Genomic DNA, 24,833 nt, shown 5'->3' with positions numbered 1-24,833 from the left:
GTGGATCCATCTCTCTCTCTGCCAATTTTCCTCCTCTCCCTCACTAGATCGATTCCCCCCCCCCCCCCCCCTCCCCCCTCCCCCCTTCTCTCTCTTCGATGCGACGGGAAAGGTGAGATCTTGGATTGACGGATTAAGATTAGGGTTTCCCGATAGGCAGGCATGCGGTCGATTCCTCGAGGGGACCCGATTCCCCGATTGGCTTCGATCTCCCCGCTCTAGTGCTCGCCGATTTCGGGAGCCCCAGGCGTGGACACGATGGCTTCCTCCCCGGTTAAGTTCTTCTCTGCTTTCCTCATCGTTTCGGTGGTCGGATGGGTCGTCTTCACGTAAGATCTCGACGAAGTTATTGATTTTTCTTTTCTGTATGCCTTTTTTGGGCGTAATTTTGTTTGGAGATTGTACATTTTAGTTGACAATCATCTAAAACGAATGCAATGGTCTCTTGCTCTGTAATTTGACTCTTTGCAATAGAATTTTCACATCTGTATGTCTAACTTGCAATGCCACCTATGTTTTACATTTTATTGTTATGTTTATAAAAAACGGTCAGCTGAAGGAAATTAGGTAGAAAACGAGTTGTCTTTAACTAAAATATTGTAGGTTGCTGATGAAGAACCAAGTCCATTCATCACGGGGAAGTATAAGTATTGTTTTCGATACCTGTAGAAAGAATTTTAGACCCTCGGTTTGCGATCTGTGCTGTTTTGAGGAATGCCATGATCCATAGTCATATGGCTCTAGTTATTACGAAGAGCAATTTGAAACTAGAATTGCTATTTGATTAATTAGATTCGCTCTCTACGGTGTCCAAACTGTCGTGTTGCTTATAAGATTAAATGAGGTCGGAACTCGCTAGTTTGATAGTTTCCCTACTAGATCCTTATTCCTTACCTTTTGCTCCCTCTTTTAATCTTACTGGATTTTACTCCCTTTTCCTTGTACATTTGAGGGTAGTCTGGTTTGACAATAACTGACATCATAACTAATTTTTGCAGTCATTACTTAAATTACTTACTCTTTTAATAGTGTTGGAAAGTTATTTTATTTTCGACTTGTTTTTATACTTCTTTTTGGCTGAGTTTGTTGTCCGGTTGCTTGCATTTTTAGTGCCCTCGAACCATGTGCCTTATTCCCTTTCATTTTGCTTTCTCTGTGAAAACTCATCCAAACAAGTGAACAACCAGTTACATTTTATCTTGAACACATTGATAAATTGCCGTAGCTTTCTAATCTATTGAAGTGCATCTAGATTATTATCGATTGTTCTGATAGATTATCGTGATGAGTCCTCTTTTGAATTAAACTTGCTTGTTTCTATGTTTCAGATTTGCTGCCAGGTTGTTGGCTTGGTTTTTGAGCCGGATAATGAAAGCTTCTGTTGGTTTTCGGGTTGCTGGATGCAATTGTTTGAGAGATGTCACTGTGAAATTCAGAAAGGTTCATTCATCATATACTATCATTTAGTCTTTTTCATAGAATATTGATGTTCTAGACTTATATACTTCTTTTTTTGTGGATGTTTTTTGAGATTCTTATATCATTATTGTCCCCAGTTGCTTAGGATAATACAAATTTTCTTTTAGTTGGTTATCATGAAGCTCGTAGTACACAGAAACTACACAAAGACTGATGATCATTACATAAAGTAACACTAGATAATTAATATTTTGCATTTATGTTCTTTTCTCTGCTCTCTTTTGGCAACAGTAATTTTCTCAATCTTCCGTCAGAATCTATATATTTGCATTCTGCTGAGAATTGAGACAATGCATTATGACCTTGAAAACAAAGCATATTACATTATGTACTTATATTGATCTTACTTTTCATTTCAACATATGATTTTCTTGGCCATTCCTTGTACTGCAGCCGCTTGCACTCAAAGCTGGCACCAGCAACAACATAGTTGCCTCTTTTAATTTCATCTTTTTGGGAAATAAAATTATCTGCTAGCGCATATTGGCATCATATTTGACATGATTTGCATGTTTTCATATAACTGTTGGTAAGGAGTTCATCTCATCTTTTCTCCAAATTTGCTTGTAGTATTGCTTGTGCAACTGATACTCTAATTTAGCTTGTCCTTTTTTTCAGGGTGGTATTGAATCTGTATCAATTGGTGAAATCAAACTTAGCTTACGCAAGTCGTTGGTCAAGCTGGGTTTTAGCGTTATCTCAAAGGATCCAAAGTTGCAGTTGTTAATTTCTGATTTTGAAGTAGTAGTCAGGCCTTCCGAGCAAAACAAGAAGACCGGTAAGTTGCAGAAGTCTCGTTCTACAGGAAAGGGGAAATGGCTAGTCATTACAAGTATGGCGAGATTTTTATCAATTTCGGTGACAGACTTAGTTGTCAAGGTATCTATTTACTGGAACTGACATGGGAATATCTACTTTCAGAGTCGATATATTATTAGAATCTGGTTTAGCTGCACAGAAATTGTTATATGGATTGTTTAATGACATAAGCTTAATAAGATAAATTTTTGTACATAAGGAAATGGAACAGAGTAAAAAATGCATATCAAGTTAACCCTTTATGTACATGCTTTGTAATGTTTTTCACTCCCTACCGTTTGACTTGGGAGTATGGATCCTTTTCCTCCATCCGGCCTTTTTTTTTTTAATATCAAGTTCTTTGCCAAACCAAATGATATTCAGTTTATTTCCCCTCCTCTCCAGGCACCTTATGCTCAGTTCACTATACTGATATTATCTCTGCCATCTAAGGCAGATGCACCTACTGATACAATGGTATTTGAGATTTCATGGCTTGTCTTTTTCTTCATTTATTTGCTATGGCAGCTTCAATTTATAGAGGGTTGATGTAAGGTTGACATTCTGTGGTAAAAGCTGGCCAGTTCTTTCTTGGAGCCTTATCTCCACTGACCCTTGAAATTGTGAAAGACTTAGATAATGATCATGATAATCGAGGCATTTTAATTAGACTCAGATATTTTGCTAGAAAATTATTAGGAATAAGTATCATTTTGAAGTGCTTTAAAAATGATTAAATAAGTTTGAAAGTTTCTTCTAGTCATTGGACCTTGACAAATGGAAATTATTTGTGAACATGTCTGGTGTAGCTCTTCTGCATAAATTTGTTTGGACTAGAAAAATTTCAAAAACTCGTGACATCTTGTCATCATAGTATCTCTCGAAGAGCTTGTATTATTATCTAGTTATCTTTCTTTTTACGACTTAAATGTTTCCATCCTCTTGTGGATAAAGATCTGCTTAGTTGATTTACCTTTATCAGTCGAGTAGATTCAAAGGTTTACTGCATGTTGTAGCACCATTTATGCTTTATGAAGCTTTTAATGGTGCAGGTTCCAAAAGCTATCTTTGACATCAAAGATTTAAAGGTAGACATATCTAAAGTTGCTGGGTCCACTCAAACTCTTCGTGTCAAGTTGCACCTTGTACCTCTTGCTGTACAGTTTGGAGATCCCCGGTGCAGTTTTGATCAGACAGTTAGTTATAATCAGAGGGATTGCTTACAATCTGATCAAGCATTTCCAGTTATCTTGGAAAAGAATCTTGTTCCATTTGTTTGCGAAGAGTTATCGGTGAATTGCGATTTTGGTCATGAGAAGTGAGTTTTATCTTGTCAGTTTATTCATACACATGCAACTTTCATTTATTAGGATTACACTCGAAATGCAAGACAAATAAAGCGAGGCTAAAATTTTCAAATAGTACTGATTTTACTCTTTTAAATAGATAAATGTTCTTCCTGTTTTATCTACAAGGTCTTTTACATGTAAATGGCTACTCATGAAGGTAAGGATTCACTTATGGTTCTAGATATACCTTTAGTAGGTGTACTAAATTTGCTGTTTATCATAGGCAGGCATTTGTAACTATCAACACTTTGCCTAAGACCGAACAAACTTCGGATTGTACAACTTCATTGATGCAGATAATGAGATAATGCTTCGAAACATTGAATATTGTCAAGCATCTTATCATTTTGTAATGCAGCTTTTTGTTTGCCATATATCTCATACATTTTTAGTCTAAGAGCAGCTTTACATGTTATCACCAGGGAAAGAGGTGTCAAAATTACTAATTTGGATTTGGCATGTGGGGACATCACAGTCAGCCTCAATGAAGGCCTCTTTTGCAAGAATTATTCTACTTTGGAGACCTATAATGATGTTGACAATGGAGGTGCTACTTTGGACATTACAGCGGCTAAGAAATCTCTGAAAAATAAATCCTCTCTATCATCAATAAAGAAGCAATTTTTTGCATTCCCAGATAAGGTTTGTTACCTTCAAAAGATTTGACTATGCATTGCATTAGATACTCTTGTACTCGTTAAATTTTGAATGAGCTTCACCCACTTAATTTTTTTCCCTTTTCTATTCTCTATTTCTTTGAATTGTTCTAGTGCTACATCTGTTCATAACATATCAGGTATTTTAGATTAATACCCATGTTTTAATAACTAAGTGAACTTTTAAACATTACATATAGGAATTAGGAAGGAAAAACTCACTACTATTGTGTTTTTCTTCAACTTTTGTACTTCCCATGGTGGTGCTTGTAATCTGATTCATGTATATTTCTTTTTGTTGTTTATATTATAGGCTTCAAGAAAAATTGGAGTCGTCTTTCATAACTTGATAAACTATTTTTCTGGTGCTTCTTTTACGATGTGTGACAATTGACTATAATGTTTAGCAATGAATGCACTGGAATTAGTGACAAATTTGATGCTGGAGGACACAGCGAATGCTATTATGGAGTCACTATTTTGTCAATCAGGAGCTTTCTGTTCAGTCAATTTTAACTCGAAAACAATGTCCATGAATAAATAAGAGGAATTAAAAGGCTATATTTTAAATAAGAGAAAATAAAAAGGGACTAAGGAACTTGTAAGTTCCAACAAAAATAAGTTTCAGTAGGAACAGAGGGATGCTATAAGCCTATAACTCACAAGGTGCTCACAGCATCTTAGGAGAAGGAAAAGAAGGTAATTTGGTTTGATCTAAGTTCCTAGATTTAGGATGCAAACCTAATTATTTCATTAGAACGGTGAATATCATCTATTATCAATTATCAGTTAATCTACATCTGATTTTGGACCTACAACAATCAATCAGGAGATGAACTATCATAACAGGTGTAGGTATTTGTACTATTTGATGTATTGGAAGGTTAACATGTGATTCTTTTCTTCTACTCATGGTAGTTATAATTGTATTACTTGTGAAACTGGATTTCTTCTGTATAGGTATGCAAATATTACTAACAAGACATATTTGTTCTTTGGAAGGTTAGCTTCAGTGTGCCAAAGCTTGATGTGAAGTTCATGCACCTCGGTGAAGGACTTACCATTGAGAACAACGTGACCGGCATCCAGCTTACTAGTACTAGATCTCAATCACATGATAATCCAGAGGAGGCTACCCCACATTTTGATGTTCAAATGGATTTAAGTGAAATTCATGTAACTTCTTTTTTTTTATTTGATAACATCCTCCGTTTGCATGTCTTTTGGTGCTGCATTGTTGTTCAGTTAGCTGATATTGTTGTCTTTTCAGTTGCTAAGGGAAGGTGCAACTTCTGTCTTGGAAATTCTAAAAGTTGCTGTTGTTGCTTCACTAGAAGTTCCTTTGGAAGTAAGTTGGTGATCTTGCAATTTTCTTTTCATTTCTCCATCTCAATTTGTCCTATTAATTTTCAAAGTTATATCTGTATATTTTGGTTTAGTAGTTATTGACTACCATGAATATCAATGGGAGGACTCTATTCAAGATTGTGTAGAATTCTCATCTTGTATCGCCTCTTCTTCCCAGCTATCCTTTAAAAAAAAAAAGAATTGAAAACTGACTTAGTAGAGTGCTTTACTTATTCTGGTCTGGCCTTAGTTTAGTTCAGCTCAGTTTGTTGGGTTTGATTTGTAGGCATATTGTCATGTTAATGTATAACACATAAAGTTAGCTAGTAGGTTGATTCTAGGGGATCACTCTGTGCAACCTTGATTTGAAGAGTTGGGTTTATAGTTTAAGTTGAAACTTATTCACCTTCAAGGGTGTACCTAAATTTTTTTTTTTTTTTTTTTTTTTTTTTTGCTATCATGTCATTTGTTACTGGATAATGGATATATTCTTGTACAAAGTTGAAACTTAGTAGGTTAAAGGAGTTGGGAAGTTACCATATTTTTGGCTTTTGCTTTTCTTTCTGGAGGCAACTATTGCAAATCGTGAATAAAACTGATGAACTACTAACTACTATATTCATTTGAATTGAAGTTGTACAGGTTGCTCAACTTGGAGAGTTTGGAGTCATATATTTTGCTCAACTATGTAGTTAGTAGATGGTTCATAAGGTTTCACATCTATGATATATAATAGCATTACTATATATATGATTTTTGTGCAAGAGTTGTCTGTTTTCTTTCTATTTACAGAATTATTGTTAGTTCTTTAACCTCAACTCGCATGCATATGACATAAAATTAGGGCATGAGTTTACATTGATTATTTGGCTGTCTTTCCTTCTTTGTTATTCTTGCCTGAAGAGTTCCTTATCTTAGATGTATGTCTTTCCTTCTTTGTTACTCGTCTGAAGAGTTCCTTATCTTAGATATATGCATTCATAGCTTATGCACTCATATTCTTATATATGTTTGCATGTATAACTCACGTATGCACAAGGATGGGAAGATCTTAAGCATCAGTACATATATGCATAGGTAAATATATATCTTATACTTGATGATCGAAATATATCTTTGCTTTCAGCCACTTCTACCAATTAGAGCTGCAGTTGATGCCAAGCTTGGTGGTACCCAGTGCAAATTTGTTGTAAGCAGACTAATTCCATGGATGCGCCTTCACTTATCAAAAAGGAAGAAAATGACTCTTAGTAAGGAGAATCCTTATGCACAAAGATCCCAAGCAGGTGACATGAAACCCATCATGTGGAACTGTACTGTCTCAGCCCCAGAGATGTCTATCGTGCTTTACAACCTTAATGGGGTGGCTTTATACCATGTGAGTTCTCTACTGTTATTAAGTAGGACACAAAATGTTAATGTTCAGTTTCTACACCTAAACTGTATACTGATTCAGGTGCCTTTGATATTTATACAAGTATATCAGTTTTACTGCAATATATAGTCTGTTGATTTTGCATTATTATTGACTTTGTATGTGTACCTTTACTTTGAACTAGTATTTCCTGCTCACTGTTTCATTGTGGTACATTCTAGTCGATTTAGCATTCTAGGTTATATTATATTTTTTGTTATTTTAATTGCTGTTATGGAACTAATGTTATGGCTTGCCGCTTGTCCCATACATCCAAGAGGTTGTGAGATTAATATTGGAAACAACCTCATCACAACTAAGGGTAATGTTGCAGAAATCTTGGTTCCCTAGATCCCCCATGGGAGGGGGCCTCATGTACAAAGACTGCCTCATTTTTGTTGTGTTATTGTAATTATTTGGCTTTGATTCTTTGATGAATAGCCCAATTTAAGTCGTATTTTTGAAACATATATAGGGCGCTCTTGGAGATGTTTTCCTTCTCAATTTTGCTGGGCTAACCAAGCAGGCACCAGCTGTTATGAACTGTTCCATTTCTGTTTTGGACATTTTCTCTCCCTGAAGCCTTCCTTCTGAACATGCGCTGCTGCTACCAATTCACAGCATTTCCATTTTTTGTTCTGTTCTTCTCTGCCGCCTTTACCCCTATGCTCTCTGTTGTTTTTTCTCTCCAAGTTGAGGTGCATGTTTGATTCTGCATGTTTTTGATTGGCTAGAAATTATAAAAGATCTTCATTTGGTTGGTTAAACTTATCTGGATTTCTTTTTCTTACTATTCTTCTCCCTTTGATCCTAAAATAATTGCAAACCTTTGGGTTCCTTTAAAAGGAGTTCCTATTAGAGATTGGCTAGATTTGTTCCTAAGTTAATTCTCTGTATGTCATGCTGATTTAGAAACCTATATCATATATGAAGATCTTCATTACAGAAACAAGTAGTTTTCAGTAATCTAGTTAAATCCAGTAAGATAATACATCTTAGAATGAGAAATTCAATGAAGCAAAAGTGGGAAAAAAACAGACAGAAGAAAAGGAATGTCTTCTTGGAATTAGCCCTTTGAAATGCACTGACTTTCTGGAGCGGACAAAAGTGGGAAATGAATTTTTAGTCTGATGGTTACGAGTGTCTATGTGCTTTAATAATATTTCCTGCAAATTGGATCATGTCAAACCACGGCAGTTACGAATTATAAATTTATCTGGAATGTCAGTCTTTTGCAGGATGGCTAGTGCTGCTTCTGCATTATGACAAGCATTCTGGCAATTCTCTGTTTTCTTTAAAGTTAAATATTGGTTGCTATATTGTGATGTTATTTTGTGTAAGAAATGAGATTAGGAACAAAATATAGCTAAGTTGTTTATCTTTATAGTTCTTATTTCTTAGACCATGGCTATTGTGTGTTAATTGCCCCTCGTCTTACAATATCAATGTGCAGAAACTGATACATGCTCATATAAATTTGTGCCATATTCAATCTGTTCTTTTAATATACACTTTAGTCATAAAAAGAATATAAAATCGTGGAGGAGGCTTACGTTTTCTTTGTAAGCCCAGAAAATTGAGGATGGATGCTCACATGCTCCCTATTTTTCTTCTTGTTTGAAAAAGGCATAGGTGATGATGAATGTTTCTTTCCGTTCTGTTTCTTTATTGGTTTTCATATGATAACATCTCTTCATGATGCAGGGTTGCTCTCAGTCTTCCCATTTATTTGCTGATAACATAGCAACCAAAGAGATTCAAGTACATACTGAACTTGGCGAACTACATCTCCACATGGATGATGAATATCAAGAGTCCTTGACGGAAAATGTATTTGACGTAGAAACTTATTCTGGTTCCTTGATGCATATTGCGCGGGTAAGCCTAGATTGGGGATACAGGGAAATTGACTTCCAAGAAAAGCCTGAACAAGGTAGATGGGCATTTGTATTTTCCGTTGACATATGTGGTATGGGAATACAATTTGGCTTCAAGCATGTTGAATCTCTCGTGCTCAACTTGATGTCTTTTAGGACCCTATGTAAAGGCCTTTTTTCTTCAGGTAAAAGAACTGCTGAGAAAAAGGTGGGACATTTAAATAAAAAGTCGCCAAAAGGGACACAAATATTGAAACTAAATCTGGAAAAATGCTCTATAATTTATTCTGGTGACATGAATATCGAAGATACAGTTGTTGCAGATCCAAAGCGTGTCAACTTTGGTTCTCAAGGTGGTGAAGTAATAATCAGTGTCTCTGCTGATGGTACACCACGCAAAGCAAGTATTGCTTCAACACTTCCAGGTCGTTGCAAGAATTTGAAATTCTCAATATCTCTACTTATCTCTCATCTGGCAATGTGCGTAAACAAGGAAAAGGAGTCAGCACAGATAGACATAGATAGAGCAAAATCAATCTACCAGGAAGATCTTGAAGAGCTTGAGCCCAGTGTTAAAGTAACTTTGTTTGATTTGCAGAATGCTAAGATTGTTCGCCGCAGTGGTGGGCTCGCCGATGTTGCTGTATGTTCCCTTTTCAGTGCGACTGATATAACTCTCAGATGGGAGCCTGATGTACATTTGGTGCTATATGACATCTTCAATCGTTTGAAGTACTTGCTGCTTAATAGTAAGCTCCAGAGTTCTGACAATAAACTGAATCTCAAATCAGTTGATTTAAAGGACAAGGAACTTGAGAAAGATGTTCTTTTGAACCAAGTGCGGCCTGAGAAGCAGCACAAGAAGAGGGAGTCGATTTTTGTTGTCGATGTGGAAATTTTAAGAATATCTGCTGAACTTGCAGATGGCGTTGAAGCAATGATTCATGTTCAGTCTATCTTTTCTGAAAATGCCAAGATAGGTGTTCTGATGGAGGGGGTTATGCTCAGTTTAAATGAAGCTAGGGTTTTTAAAAGTAGCCGCATGCAGATTTCGTGTATTCCAATTTCAACAAGCAATATGCTTGACCCAAAAGTTGAGTGCTCGACCAAAAGAGATTGGGTTATTCAAGGACTTGATGTTCATATATGTATGCCCTTCAGGTTGCCATTACGTGCCATAGAAGATGCAGTTGAGGATATGATACGAGGCCTAAAGCTTGTTACTGCTGCAAAAACCAGTCTCAGTTACCCTGGTAAAATGGGAAACAAAAAAGCAAGGACCAGATCAACAAAATTTGGATCTGTCAGATTTGTAATACGAAAACTCACCGCAGATATTGAGGAAGAGCCCATACAGGGTTGGCTTGATGAACATTACCACTTGATGAAGAAGGAAGTTTGTGAGTTAGGCGTTCGATTGAGGTTTCTTGAAGAGATTATCTCTTCTAGCAATAAAGTTTCAGGAAGTGCAGAACCAAATGATATATTTTTGGAAAAAAAAATTCTCTATAATGGAGTTGAGGTTGATCTTCATGATACGATAGCTATTCAAGGAATACGAGAAGAAATCCATAAGCAATCATTTCGTTCTTATTATCAGGCATGTAAGAAACTGGTGTTTGCAGAAGGATCTGGTGCATGTTCAAGAGGTTGTCAAGCTGCATTTAGACCAAGCACAACTAGAGCTTCACTTCTGTCTCTTTCGGCAACTGAGTTGGATGTTAGTTTGACCAAAATTGAAGGTGGTGATTCTGAAATGGTTGAATTCATAAAGAAACTTGACCCTGTTTGCCTTGACAAAAACATACCTTTCTCCCGGCTGTATGGAAGAGACATTGTTGTACATGCAGGGTCTTTAGTCATCCAGCTGAGAAATTATACGTATCCCCTCTTTTCTGGAACTGCTGGCAAATGTCAAGGTCGTATTGTTCTTGCTCAGCAGGTCACATTCGTTACTCTGTTCTTTCAAATTTTTTTTTTAGTTTATATGTTTCACTTACCATATGGTCCCCGTATTTACATGTTTCTAGTGATAACGATCTTAATACTTTTTCATGGCTAATCATATTAAACCCTATCAGCAAGATGAGTCTCTCGTGCTATCCTCTTTGGTATCAGTATGGCTGAAACTGTGTTCCATGATTGAGAGATGATTCTTCGAACATCAGTTGTTCTGTTTTCTATTTCGGATGCTAACCATTTCTTCTATTTGAAACCCTACCACCCTGACAATTTGACAAAATACCTCGGTATAAACATTTTCTCCTGCTTTGTGTGATATTTTGGTATTTAATTATGCTATCTCATGCTAGGAAGTGCAACACCAAAATCTGCTACTGCATATATCTTGTTGAGCTTCTTAGTTTACTTTAGAGTTTAGACATCGTAAAATTTAATCAAGATCACTCTATGTTGATCCACTATGATTTTATTATACCTTATATACTCATCTTACGGAATCTGAATTCATCGATCCACTTGTGGAGCACATTTAACATTTTGAAAGTGTCTTTTCCTTTAGACTATTTCTAGGCATTTTGTTGAATTGTATTGATGGCTGCAGGCAACATGTTTCCAACCTCAAATACATCAAGATGTATTCATTGGAAGGTGGCATAAAGTGCGCATGCTACGTTCAGCTAGTGGTACAACTCCACCAATGAAGATGTACTCGAACTTGCCTGTATATTTTCACAAAGGTGAAGTTTCTTTTGGAGTGGGATATGAGCCAGCTTTTGCAGATATAAGTTATGCATTCACAGTTGCCCTACGAAGAGCCAATCTTAGCAAGAGGAGTTGCAGTTCCAGTTTGAAGGACCAAGCTGTTATGCATATTCCATTTTCTGCAAATTTAATTTCAGAAAATCAAGCACCTAAAAAGGAACGGAGCTTGCCATGGTGGGATGATATGCGATACTACATACATGGGAAGATTGTTCTGTATTTCAATGAGACCACATGGAACCTCCTTGCCACATCTAATCCTTATGAGAATCTTGACAAACTTCAGATAGTTTCTGGTTACATGGATATCCAGCAAACAGATGGGCGTGTCGATATCTCTGCAAAGGAGTTTAAGATATACATTAGCAGTTTAGCTAGTTTGATGAAAAATTGCAGCCTAAAAGTTCCTTCTGGTGTGACCAGTCCTTTTCTCTACTCCCCTGCTTTCTCTCTTGAAGTAGTCATGGACTGGGAATGCGAATCTGGCAATCCTCTGAACCATTATTTACATGCCCTTCCTATTGAAGGGGAACCAAGGAAGAAAGTCTATGATCCATTTCGTTCAACTTCTCTCTCTCTCAGATGGAACTTCTCTCTCAGACCCTCTCTGCTTTTGTGTGATAATAATACTATGCCTTATTTTGGAGATAGCATATTGCTAGATGGGGCTATCTACGAGAGTTCAGTGAAGTTGCAGAATACTGACTCCCCAACAATGAATATTGGAGCCCATGACCTCGCATGGATATTCAAATGGTGGAGTTTGAATTATAGTCCTCCTCATAAACTGCGATCTTTCTCTAGATGGCCACGTTTTGGAATCCCCAAAGCTGTCAGATCGGGTAACTTATCACTAGACAAAGTAATGACAGAATTCTTTCTTCGACTTGATGCTACTCCTTCTTGCATAAAATACATGCCTTTAGGGGATGATGATCCTGCTAGTGGTCTAACCTTTAAAATGTGTAAGTTGAAATATGAACTCTGTTATAGTCGAGGTAAGCAGAAGTATACTTTTGATTGCAAGCGTGAATCTCTAGATCTTGTTTACCGGGGGCTTGACCTTCATGTGCTGAAGGTGTATTTAAAGCGAGAGAGTAATTCTTCTACAGTTCAAGACATTCAAACAACCAAAAAAAGTTCACAAACTATGCTGATGGATAATGAGAAGTGCAGCTATATGAGTAGTTCCACAGATAAACAACCGGATGTTGGATTTCTTTTATCTTCTGATTATTTCACAATACGAAGACAAGCTCCTAAGGCTGATCCAGCCAGGCTATTGGCATGGCAAGAAGCTGGGAGGAAGAATCGCGAGATGACTTATGTGAGATCTGAATTTGAAAATGGAAGCGAAAGTGACCATACACGATCTGATCCTAGTGATGATGATGGATTTAATGTTGTAATAGCTGACAATTGTCAACGTGTATTTGTTTATGGACTTAAGCTTCTGTGGACTATTGAAAATAGAGATGCTGTTTGGTCTTGGGTTGGTGGAATATCCAAAGCATTTGAACCTCCAAAACCTTCTCCTTCTCGTCAGTATGCACAGAGGAAGATAATCGAGGAAAAACAGAAGTTTGACGCGTCAAAAATGCATCAGGACGATAACTCTCCTACTTTGCATGGTGTCAGTTCTCCTATAGCACAGGTTGAGACTTTAGGGCCAGTTTCATGTCCATCTCCTTCAAATAGAGTAAATTGCTCATCCTCCGATATAGCTGGTGAGTTGTTCTATTTTCCTTCCCAGATATAGTATGGAAAAGTTTCATTTCTTGTTTCATCCTGACAGAGCGAAAGGTATCTTCATTTTTAGGTTGACTCTGTTTCGTTCTTCTACTTGACTTCAATTGTAGCAATCCATGTGATGAATTAATGTTATTGGAAAAGGCTAACTATTTAGGTCGGGTCTGTTTCTATTTACATTTTTGCACCTGAGTTTAACATGCTCGTCTATCAGTGAAGCATGGACACATTGATGACCCATCGGAGGGGACACGACACTTCATGGTGAATGTCATTCAACCTCAATTCAATCTGCATTCAGAAGAAGCTAATGTAAGTGAAAATATTTTCTGTACAACTAAAGAAGCACGTGCAACTTGTGGCCTCTTTTTTATGTGAATATGTAAATGGTGACATCAAGCTTTTGTTTGCATTATTCTGTAGTGTACGTGCTTAGGATTATTTGCTGTAATTTATGTAATGTGATCACACTATCACACTATTTCACTTTGATATCTTTCTACAGCTTTAGTTGCCTGGTTAATTCAAAACAGTTTTTTTGTCCTTTCTCCTAACTGCACCATAATCATAGCAAAGCCTATTTCTTTCCCCTTTTCTTTGGTCTGCAATACTAGGTGAGCTGTCATCTTGTAGCATTTTAGGTTGTCATCTTGTAGCATTTTAGGTTCTCTTTGTTTTGAATCAAGTGCTCTTGTTAAAATAGTTGAGTTAACAGACATTTTGACATGTTTCACTGGGGCAATCCTCGGAAGGAAAACAAATTTTTTATTATGTTTTTCTGTTAACTTGATTGTTCTATAACTTATAAGGAAGATATTTATGGACTCTAACCTCAAGAAGATGGAAGAGTATAAAGTAAACATTCAAATATATTTATACCTTATCTTGATTATTTCATTCTAAATCTCTTGCTATATTCTCTTCTGATTTTCCATATTCTAATTGGGAGAAGATTCCGGACATCTATGACTTCCCTTCAAATTTGCTGAATCTAATGTATCAAAAGATCCTAGCAATTAATAAGAGCCACCTTAGCCTAAATTACATAAGCTTTTAAGGTATCTCCAGTGGGATAACACCATTCTGTAAGGTTTCTGAATTATATAATTTTCTTGTAATGTATTGAGTGTTCAAATTATTTGAAAGTTTATAAAAAAATTATCTTGAATTGTTCACATGTTTGTTGAGTGCAAGTGGTCCCCATATTTCATTTATGTGTACTATATTTCTTCTATTACCTCAAGATGAATTGTTTTAGCTAAACTGTTAGATATAAACTCTATTGACCTTGAATAATTCTTGCTTTTTTCAAGATGTGCGACACTGTTATGAGCAAATAGTGACTTTTTATCCATAGCAGGGTAGATTTCTTCTTGCGGCAGCAAGTGGCCGCATTTTAGCTCGTTCATTCCATTCAGTTCTTCATGTGGGATATGAGATGATAGAGCAAGCGCTTGGTTCCAGCAATTTGCAGATTCCTGAGTCAGAACCTGAAATGACATGGAAAAGGGCAGAGCTATCTGTGATGCTAGAACATGTTCAAGCTCATGTTGCACCAACTGATGTTGACCCAGGTGCTGGACTTCAATGGCTGCCTAAGATTCTGAGGAGCTCAGAAAAAGTAAAACGCACTGGTGCCTTGCTTGAGAGAGTGTTTATGCCTTGTCAAATGTACTTCCGTTACACAAGGCACAAAGGTGGTACTGCAGATCTGAAGGTATTTTTTAAGTTTACCAACCATCTAAACCCTAATCAAACTTTAGATGCTTGATAGAGGAGAACCTATATATTATGCGATATATGTATCTTGCAGAAGTTTGGTTTTTAGCTTTTTGTTGGTAATTAGCTCTGTGACTGTTTAGTGACTGCTTATTTTTGGGCATGCAGGTGAAGCCGCTAAAAGAGCTCTCTTTCAACTCTCCTAATATTACAGCAACGATGACTTCACGTCAGTTTCAGGTTATGCTGGATGTACTCAGCAATCTTCTGTTTGCTAGGCTTCCTAAGTGAGATTCCGCACTTGACCATTCTTTCCTTGGTACTAATACTAGGTTCTTTTGCATTGAACTTTCGGCTCTATGTTTTAACAATATATCCGATACTTTTGATTCCTATATGGTTAACTTATCTTCTAATTGCTATCTTGATTAAATCTTCGACTGTAGGTTAAAGATTGTTAGAGAAAGTGGTTTTTCAGCATTGTTATTGTAAGCTAAACTGTTGATTAGGAAGTAGTTTGTGGGATTGCAGAAGATAGTGTGAAGTTCAAGAGATTAAATGTTGGAAAGAATGGCGTGATAGTAGGATGAGAAGCAACTAGAAAATGAGAGTTGTCAGCATAATGAGAATTTAATTTTTGAGTTTAGACAGTTTCAGGAAAAGAAGCAGACATATGAGGGACTGTCCAGAAGACACAGAACATGGTCTTCTATAAGTGATTGTTCTTTCTACGACTCTGCCCTTGTTATACTATAAAAGAGAAAACCCTAGAATAGATAAACAATACATCTGTGGGTCTGCATGATCTCTGTTTGTGAGGGTAAAAAATACTAGATCTAAAATCTAAGGTGTTTATGCGTAAACATCTTAACCAAGCAACAAAATATGAATTTAAGACAAATTGAATTGATACTCTTGTTGGCTTGAAAGTTTTTGCTCTTTTGGCCCTATCTTTCCTATGAGATGAGGACTTATCATCGTTCCTAGTTTGTATCAGCCTAAACTGCAGTCAGGGATTTTGATAACTCAAGTTGCTAACCAGCTGTATAACTTCCATGGCAAGTCCCTCTTTCTTCTGAATTTTGTTTGGCTGGGAGCACGGAAAATGATTTCCAGAGGGATGTTATCATATCGACTAAAATATTGATCATATTAACATCTGGCTCTTTTACTGGAAACTCTGTTCTCTAGTCACTCTTTATGAGTAATGTTAGGAAAAACATAGGATGATGATGAAAATAATGATAATTATATGTTGCTCAAGATCAAGATGCTTCTTGAAACTTTACCGCATTAAGTGCTATTGAAGTTTATGGTCATTTTGTGCTCACCACTTGTTAGTATCATTCTCAATGCTCATGTGATTTTGAAGGAAGTTTTAGTTTTTTCATACAGAGCCTATACTTTTCAGTTTTCACTTCCACTGTAGACATTAAAGCCATATCAAACTTTTAAATATCATATTTTGTATTTGTTCCATGTGCTTTGTATATTGCAACTCCATGTAGTTAAACTACTTCTATAACTATGCATTTGGGTTATCAGGTAATCAAACCTTTAGCTGATGGTTAGTTGTTTTCTTGTCCATATCATGGAAGTTTAATATCTTTCTACTTGCGTAATTTAAAATTTTTGGGAACTTATGTTTGCTATTGTGATTGATACCTTTAATGTGACTTTTGTTCTATTAGGCCTCGTAAAAGTAGTCTTTCTTACCCTTCTGAAGATGACGATGATATTGAAGAAGAGGCTGATGAGGTGGTTCCTGATGGAGTTGAAGAGGTAGAACTTGCAAAGATCAGCCTTGAACAAAGAGAAAGGGAGAGGAAATTACAACTTGATGACATTAGGACTCTTTCAGAAACTGGTGATATTCAAGCTGATGTTTGTCTATCTCCAGAGAGGAATGATGATTTGTGGATGGTCATTAGCGGAAAGTTGGTGCTGGTAGGCTTTAACAGTTTAACTTTAATAAATAATTAAATACAAAGCTTTCTTTTCAGTGTATGTATCTTTATCTAAAGAGGCAAAGGATATGATTAACAGCAGATAATTTGTAAGATTGCGCAAGTTAATTTGTCATTTTAGGATAGCCTATTTGAAATACTTGTTTATCTCATTTACACATTGTTTGGAACCCCAAATACCTGGAATTCAATTGAGGAATTTTCTAAGGAACAATTAAGTTATCAGTTTTCAATTGATTTCAGTGCATTTTGGATGGATTCTAGAGTATTGAGGTCGGATTTGGCGGAAATCATTTCCCACTAAGTTAACTTTTTTGAATCTCACATCTAACCCTTGTTTGATCACATTCTTATTGATGGCCAAAGGTTAAATAGGAACAACATGAGGAAATAAATTCTTACTTCCATTAGATGGATTTCATTTCAATTCCATTAGTTTCTGAGTAGTGGATGAAAATTCAAAATGAAATTAACTAAATTCTATTCAAATGAAAATCTGTCCATCTAAAATTGGTTCCAAACATAGTATTAGGAATTAAAATCTAATGGCTTATCCTCCTAGTAAGAGGTTCTTATATTGTCAAAGATCTTCCAGTATCAGAAATTTTATATGTCCACATCTTACAATTTAATACATTGGTAGCTCTCTTTATTTACATATTTTGCATTCTGCTCAGGTGCAAGGACTGAAAAAAGAACTGCTAAATATCCAGAAGTTGAGGAAAACTGCTTCCTCTGAATTAAGAATGGCATTACAAAAAGCTGCACAGTTACGCTTGATGGAGAAAGAAAAGAATAAAAGCCCTTCGTGTGCCATGCGGATTTCAATGAGAATCAACAAGGTTGTCTGGAGTATGCTTGCAGATGGAAAAACTTTTGCAGAAGCGGAGATAAATGATATGGTGCGTGTCTGCAATTCTGCCAATGAACTGTTACTAATTGGCACTGTACTAGGTTGCTATTGTGGGTGTGTATATATATATATCGTCATTAAGATTTCTGTTTGACTAGGAGGTTCAGTATTTACAATCACATCACATGTCGAATTATGTGTAACAGCAGGAGTGCATTGAGTTCCAACTTCATGCTAGTTTAACAATTATAACATTGCAATGTATTGTTATTGATTTATGATCTGAAGCATCTTACTGTGATGCTGCAATTTCAATATAATAGACACAATAAGGTATTGCATTCTAGTACTTATGTGTGTTTTAGATACTTCAATCAAATCAAGCTTGACTTGCATACATCTCGGGTTCTACTTTGATTCTTTAGAAGGGGTTTGCTGATAATGAGGAGCCAATGAAGATGGGGAAATTTCAAAGACTTTTATCTTTATTTTAGGTGGTAGGATGTTCCTTTCAGATAAATGTTGCTATGTGTTACTGCTAGGCTGTTTTATACTTTTGTCTGTGGATGTAGAGACCAAATTGGAGTTGATATGATATTGACAACAATTATGAACCATAAATGCCCTTTATTTTCTTGCATGCTGAACTACTGAGTCTTGTTTCTGGTGTTTTATGATATTTTTGTTAGATGAGTGTTGATCTTTTAAGATGAATAAACTAGAGAGATATTTTCTTGTAGATGTTATGTAGTGTTCTTTTGAACAACCCCCTCTTTTGAAAGTTCTTAAAAGTGAACATGTTATGTTAAAATTCTTTAAAGGCTCTACTGATAACTCATGCATGTGCTGCCCTTTTTGTCCTTTCCTCCCTGTTCTATGGAGAGACATGTTGAGACTCTTCAATAGGCAAAGAGAGAGTAACAAAGAACATTGAGAAGTGCTGTATATTAGTAACATAGAGCATACACATATGCAATGTATTTCATAATTTGTTTTTGATGTCATTACTCTCAGTTTTGACTGAATATTTTGTAAGCGTCTTGCATCATATGATGGCAAGTTAAAGAGGAAGTGTCTTGAGATTTGCTGATAGGATGGGGGAGATGACTTTGCAATGATAGCTATCAATTTCTACATGGTGATAAGTTGATATTTTTGTGATATCAATGTTATGGAAAAGCACTGATGCATTTTTTTTAGGTCTCAGATGAGACATTCATAGGGACTAGTCAGTCAAAGTTTTAAGCTGCAATGTTTCCTTTTTCATTCTATCTCTGGAGCCCATTAGAGCATTTATCTCAAGATATTGAGCTTTTTAATTTGTCTACTTTTCTTATTCGTCCTAGCAAGCTGTTCTATTGGTTTATTGCCTCACAATTTACTCATATGTGCATTGAAAATTATGGCAGATCTATGATTTTGATCGTGACTACAAAGATATTGGTGTTGCTCGGTTCACTACCAAGTCCTTTGTGGTGCGAAATTGTTTGCTTAATGCCAAATCTGATATGCTATTATCTGCTTGGAATGCACCTCCTGAGTGGGGAAAGTAAGACTTTTCTTCCCGCTATGTTGCTGTTTTGGCAAAAGTTAACCTGTTCATGTACCTGATGTACCTTGCAGTCTGATATTTCTAAATTTTACTTGTGTAGGCATTTTCTTTTTGAAGTGGCAATTGGCAAGTATGCCAGCTATGATATACTTAGGCTATATGTTTTTATGTGATTTTGCAGTTACACCATATACCAACATCACATGTTACAACATATACCAACATCACAACCTATGTAACATGGGAAATATGTTGTCTATCTTTGTGATTTGCGTCTTCTATAATCATTTATATGTGAGAACTTGACAACTGAAGTTAAGGATCATTACTTTTGGTTGGTGTGCAGGCCGAAAGTTTAGACTTCCATGTTTTACTTTATTTTTTTGATTAAATACATTTTACTCTCCTATATTTTGGCATAAAAAATCACTTTACCCGATTATGCTTATACTTTTATTAGTTAACTCTTTATAATTATGATTAAAATAAAACTGTTAAAGTTTCCATCCAAGTTAACAATGTCAATGCCTTTGACTTCCAAATATGGTTGACTAGCTGTATTCCTTCACTTTCTTGACTTTTATGGATTAAAACATGGTTTGCCGTATCGGCCGATCCGTATCGGGATCGGTTCTAGGCTCGATCTTTCACTCTCTCTCTCTCACTCTCTTACTATTTTTCTTTCTTTTACTTTTTTTTTACTTTTTTTTCTCTCCTTACATATAATCATTGTTTCTCTTACGGAGAGATCTAGCTCCGGTAAACTCCGACGAACTCCGGTGAACTCCAACAAACTCCGGTATATAATTTCTTAATTAATTTTTTTTTATTTCTCTCATTTTTTTCATTTCTTCCACTCTCTCCCTTTTTCTTCTCTTTTCTTCTTTTTCTTCTTCTTTACTGCATTATGTTTTTCTTTGTTTGATTTTCTTCCACTCACACTCTTTCTAATCTCTTCTTTTTTCAATTTTTATTGCACGATAGTTTTTCTTTTTTATTTTCTTATTTTTGGTAAGCTTTCTTCTAAATTTTAAGAAGTTTATCTACATTTTAAAATAATATTTAAAATTTTATGTAATTAAAAAGTCCGATCTGATCCATGCGATCGATACGGCCGATATGACCGATCCGACCGATACATATCATTTTTTCGGAAGGCCAATCCCGATTTCGATCCTGATTTTTCGAACTTTGGATTAAAATACCCCTCTATCATTACATATAAACTAAGAAATAAATTGGAACTTACATCTAATTAAATGCAAAAGAAGAAGGGAGAGGTGGTGTTGTTCAAACAAAAACCCTTCTCCCCTAATAGATTATTGTCTAACAAAAATGATAGGGGATTTCAATAATTCTATTATTCTGTTAACGATGTCATCTGTTTCACTTTGGTCATAAATAGAGTTAAGTTAAAAAAAAATAAGTATAGAGAGGTATAAGTGATTTTATGCCAAAGTACATGTGGTTAATGTAGTTAACCCTTTTCTTTCTTTCACTTTGCACATCAATAGTGTTGTTACGATACATGCTTTAGTTCAAGAGATATAACCTTCACTTTTGTTGGTGCATCGGTCATGATTTGCATCTTTCTCCTATCAGTTTGTCACTCTTTTTGGAAATGATTAATTATAGTGCTCCTATCTTCTGGTCCTTTTTCTGCAGAAATGTAATGCTTCGTGTGGATGCTAAGCAAGGTGCCCCAAAGGATGGAAATTCACCTCTCGAACTTTTTCAGGTCACTTAGTCTACATTGGCTTGAATATTCTCTTTGCTGCTTGTAATTTTGATTCATCTTCAGAATTTGCCCAAAGCTAGACTAAGTTTAGAAAAATGGAACAAAAACTTTTCAGTAACTTCTTTTGGTAAGTTTTATTTTCTTGTTACGCTTGTAATGGAGAAAAGATAGTATCCTGGCTTAGAGTGAATACTTAGGTTACAAGTCTAGAAAGTGATGCTGCAGTTTATCTATATTAACTGAATCTACTTGAGTCCACTTAATATGTTCGTTCAAGAACTTGAGAGGGTGAGGAGGAAAAACATTGACATGGGAGAAACTGGGAAAAAGAAAGGAACAAATTCCATGTAGTGATGATTGGTGGAAAAAAATTCCATGTAGCTGGACCTCCTGAGTAGGTGTAACTAAATGTTGCTTACCTAATTTTTCTACGAGGATACTTGAGTGAATCAGAAAGAGAAAAGATAGAAAAGGTTCGACTCCTTAGAAACAGGATTTTCAGTTGATAGACTCTGTCTTAACTCTTTAGGTACTAACACAGTCAGTTTCCGTGTATGCCACTTCTATTAGTTTTCCACTGAGTGGATATCTACATTTATTCGAGAATATCTCATCTGGGTTTCTTATCATTTCAACTACTGCAGGTGGATATCTATCCGTTGAGGATATATTTGACTGAAACAATGTATAGGATGATGTGGGAGTACTTTTTCCCAGAAGAAGAGCAGGATTCTCAAAGACGACAGGTGCTTCAAATCTCACACTTTTTATATTAACTTTAGTTAGTTCAATATCTTGTTTTTCTTTCTTCATGGCGTAAAATAAATTTACAGGAAGTTTGGAGAGTTTCAACCTCTGCTGGATCAAGAAGGGTAAGGAAAAGCTTCACTGGTCCTGAAGCAGCTGCTTCAAGCAGCCATTCCACTAGAGAATCTGATGCCCCTGGAAGACTGAGTGCAGCTACAGTCACATTACCTAATGGTGGATCTCACCAAGCTTCCACTCATGGTGATACTTCCCAGGTGAGTTCAAAGAGAATTGACGGTATAATTGTTATTTGCTCCATACTTTCTTTTCTTGCTTGGGTTAAGTAGATTTTGTGTGTGTGCGGGCGCGCGTATGTGTGTGCATGTTCTATAATGCTCTAGATTCTTAGAATTAGATATATTTATATTCCACAAATACTTGATTTGCATGCAGACATCCAAATTGCAAAGCCTGAAAGCAAATATGGTATGCGGTTCAACACCAGAGTTAAGGCGAACTTCTTCATTTGACCGAACGTGGGAAGAAAATGTTGCAGAGTCTGTAGCAAATGAACTTGTATTGCAAGTGAATTCTTCAAATATTTCTTCAAAGAGTGGGCCCCTTAATCTAACACCAGAGCACCAACATTCTGTCAACGAGATATCTCGAAATAAGCCTAAGGATTCTAAGCCAGTCAGATCTGGTCGCTTGTCTCATGAGGAAAAGAAAGTTGGGAAATCTCAGGATGAAAAAAGAGCTAGAACTCGGAAGATGATGGAGTTCCATAATATCAAGATAAGCCAGGTTGGTGTCTCTCTCTATGTATCAGTTTCTATAATTTCAGGATTATATGCAGATTAACCTACCTCATTCCTTTCTGGTTTGATAGGTTGAGTTGCTTGTTACTTATGAGGGATCAAGGTTTGCAGTTAATGATCTAAGGCTGCTGATGGATACATTTCATCGTGTTGATTTTACTGGTACATGGAGGAGGCTATTTTCAAGAGTTAAGAAGCATATTATCTGGGGAGTTTTGAAGTCTGTGACTGGCATGCAGGCAAGTACTATACCCAGACTATATGATACATGACATGGATTGGTTGACTTGCTTGCATGCATTTCAGATAATTGTTGTAGAGGCTGGGAATAATTAATTTAAGCTGAGACACACAACTCAGCTTTTTTCTCATGTCTCTGCGCTATTATAATGTTCCTGATGGTCCTCTTTTTCTCTGCTCTTTTTGGTGTCTATCTGTCTGTGTTTCTCTTGATTGATGTTCAAGAGTGTAACTGATTAGCTAAATGTCCTGGTTGAACTACTTGCATGATTTCTTTTCTAAAAAGTGTTGGAAGTTATAAATTAGAAAATTTCACTGTAGTTGATTAACTATCTTTCAGCCACGCAGGCAATGGATCTAACTGTCCCTTCTTTACAACAGGGTAAAAAGTTCAAAGATAAAGCCCAGAACCAAAGGGAGGCACATGGAACTGCTGTTCCTGAAGGTGATCTTAATTTCAGTGATAGTGATGGAGGCCAACCTGGTAAATCTGATAACTTCCCTGTATCTTGGCTGAAGCGGCCAAGTGATGGGGCCGGGGAGGGATTTGTCACCTCCATCAGGGGACTTTTCAATTCTCAGCGCCGCAAGGCAAAAGCATTCGTACTGCGAACAATGAGAGGTGACGCAGATAATGAATTCCATGGCGAATGGAGTGAGAGTGATGCTGAGTTCTCTCCCATTGCAAGGCAACTGACAATTACAAAAGCTAGAAAGCTTATTAGGCGGCACACAAAGAAATTCCGTTCAAGAGGCCAAAAGAGTTCAGGTAAGTTTACTTCTCTCATACCTTGTCAAATCTCTATACCAGAAACGATATTATTTTCATAAATAGGAATATGTCGAAAACCCCAAATCTGAAAGCTTATTGATCACAGACAAACTTTTATAGCAGAGGCAACTGTTTGAGTTGGAGATCTCAGGCCATATTGAGGAATAGTTTTCATGTTTATTCATGATGAGTTCTATCAAGGTTTTCAGTTCTAGATAGTTACAATATGGTAGAACCAATAAACTGGGTTACTTGAAATGTTCTAGTGCTTTTATGCATTGGAGCATGTCTGAAATGCTCAGCCCTTTTGAGTGCTTCAACTTGCATCTCCTTGAACTACTCTCATGTCATTACAACCTTTTGAAGCTGGTCAACTTTTATCTCTTTTGGAATTAAACAAAATACCATGCTCCCATTGTTATTATCCCCTTGAAACTTTTAAAGTTTTAACATGTACATATGTTTCTTTCATCATAGGGTTGACATTCCAGCGGGAATCTCTTCCATCGACACCAAGAGAGACCACGCCATTTCAGAGTGATTCTTCTGGTCCTTCTTCCTACGAGGACTTCCATGACTAGAGAAACCACTTTACTGGCTGGGATGAAAATATTCTATTTTGAGGCACAGATAACAAGCTCACTGGTGATGAGTGTGAGCAGCCGTCAACACCCAGGCATTAAAGTGTTTCTTTTACCTGAGATCAATACAGTGATCGAAGGTGGAGGCAATATGGCTGGTGTTCAAATAATCATGTGCCCTTCCTAGTGCAAACAATGGAAGTGGCTTCACGCAGGAATTCCTGAAGACTGAGTCTCTGCTTCGTCGGTGATTTGCGGCAAGGCTTCATCTTGTATATATTACTGGGGGATTTGCATCCCCCCATTGTATCTATGATTTGTATATAGCAACGATCACCTAAGTGTTAGAAGAGATTATGGTGAGATCTGTTGTATGACTATATTTCTGGTTGCATTAGTCTATTCTGAGAAAATCAATAAAAGGTCTTTTCATTTGGTGATTTGTGATCTTGC

The 24,833-nt window shown here is 36.4% G+C and overlaps 1 protein-coding gene across 3 annotated transcripts; it reads left to right on the top strand.

Moving 5' to 3' along the window:
* The first annotated feature begins 70 nt into the window (after positions 1 to 70).
* Positions 71 to 24,822, top strand: LOC140763416 (protein SABRE). 3 transcript variants are annotated; one of them, XM_073101603.1, is made up of 23 exons: positions 71 to 329; positions 1,329 to 1,440; positions 2,098 to 2,358; positions 3,330 to 3,595; positions 4,049 to 4,268; positions 5,285 to 5,458; positions 5,553 to 5,630; positions 6,756 to 7,007; positions 8,748 to 10,862; positions 11,484 to 13,371; positions 13,608 to 13,705; positions 14,754 to 15,110; positions 15,281 to 15,399; positions 16,804 to 17,059; positions 17,757 to 17,981; positions 19,342 to 19,481; positions 21,150 to 21,222; positions 21,867 to 21,968; positions 22,056 to 22,244; positions 22,423 to 22,773; positions 22,859 to 23,026; positions 23,409 to 23,796; positions 24,277 to 24,822. In XM_073101603.1, exons 1-23 carry the CDS (start codon positions 259 to 261, stop codon positions 24,378 to 24,380), a joined length of 8,007 nt encoding a protein of 2,668 aa, XP_072957704.1. In that variant the 5' UTR covers positions 71 to 258; the 3' UTR covers positions 24,381 to 24,822. The 3 variants fall into 3 exon arrangements, with proteins under 3 accessions (XP_072957704.1, XP_072957703.1, XP_072957705.1); XM_073101602.1 differs by having other exon boundaries at positions 14,751 to 15,110; XM_073101604.1 differs by lacking the exons at positions 71 to 329; positions 1,329 to 1,440; positions 2,098 to 2,358; positions 3,330 to 3,595 and having other exon boundaries at positions 4,127 to 4,268; positions 5,290 to 5,458; positions 14,751 to 15,110.
* The last annotated feature ends 11 nt before the right edge of the window (positions 24,823 to 24,833 follow it).

This window comes from Typha angustifolia, chromosome 7, assembly GCF_048772165.1.
Source record: "Typha angustifolia cultivar Huaian chromosome 7, ASM4877216v1, whole genome shotgun sequence".
In the NCBI taxonomy this organism is placed as follows: Eukaryota; Viridiplantae; Streptophyta; class Magnoliopsida; order Poales; family Typhaceae; genus Typha; species Typha angustifolia.
The sequence above is the reverse complement of the archived record's forward strand: the minus strand, read 5'-3'. Positions and strand labels throughout refer to the sequence as shown.

Bases quoted from the DNA above. Each gene is read 5' to 3' on its own strand.
- LOC140763416 (XM_073101602.1), top strand. From the start codon at position 259: ATGGCTTCCTCCCCGGTTAAGTTCTTCTCTGCTTTCCTCATCGTTTCG. The intron at 1,441-2,097 runs GTTCATTCATCA...CCTTTTTTTCAG, and splicing joins TCACTGTGAAATTCAGAAAG to GGTGGTATTGAATCTGTATC. The intron at 22,245-22,422 runs GTGAGTTCAAAG...ATTTGCATGCAG, and splicing joins CTCATGGTGATACTTCCCAG to ACATCCAAATTGCAAAGCCT.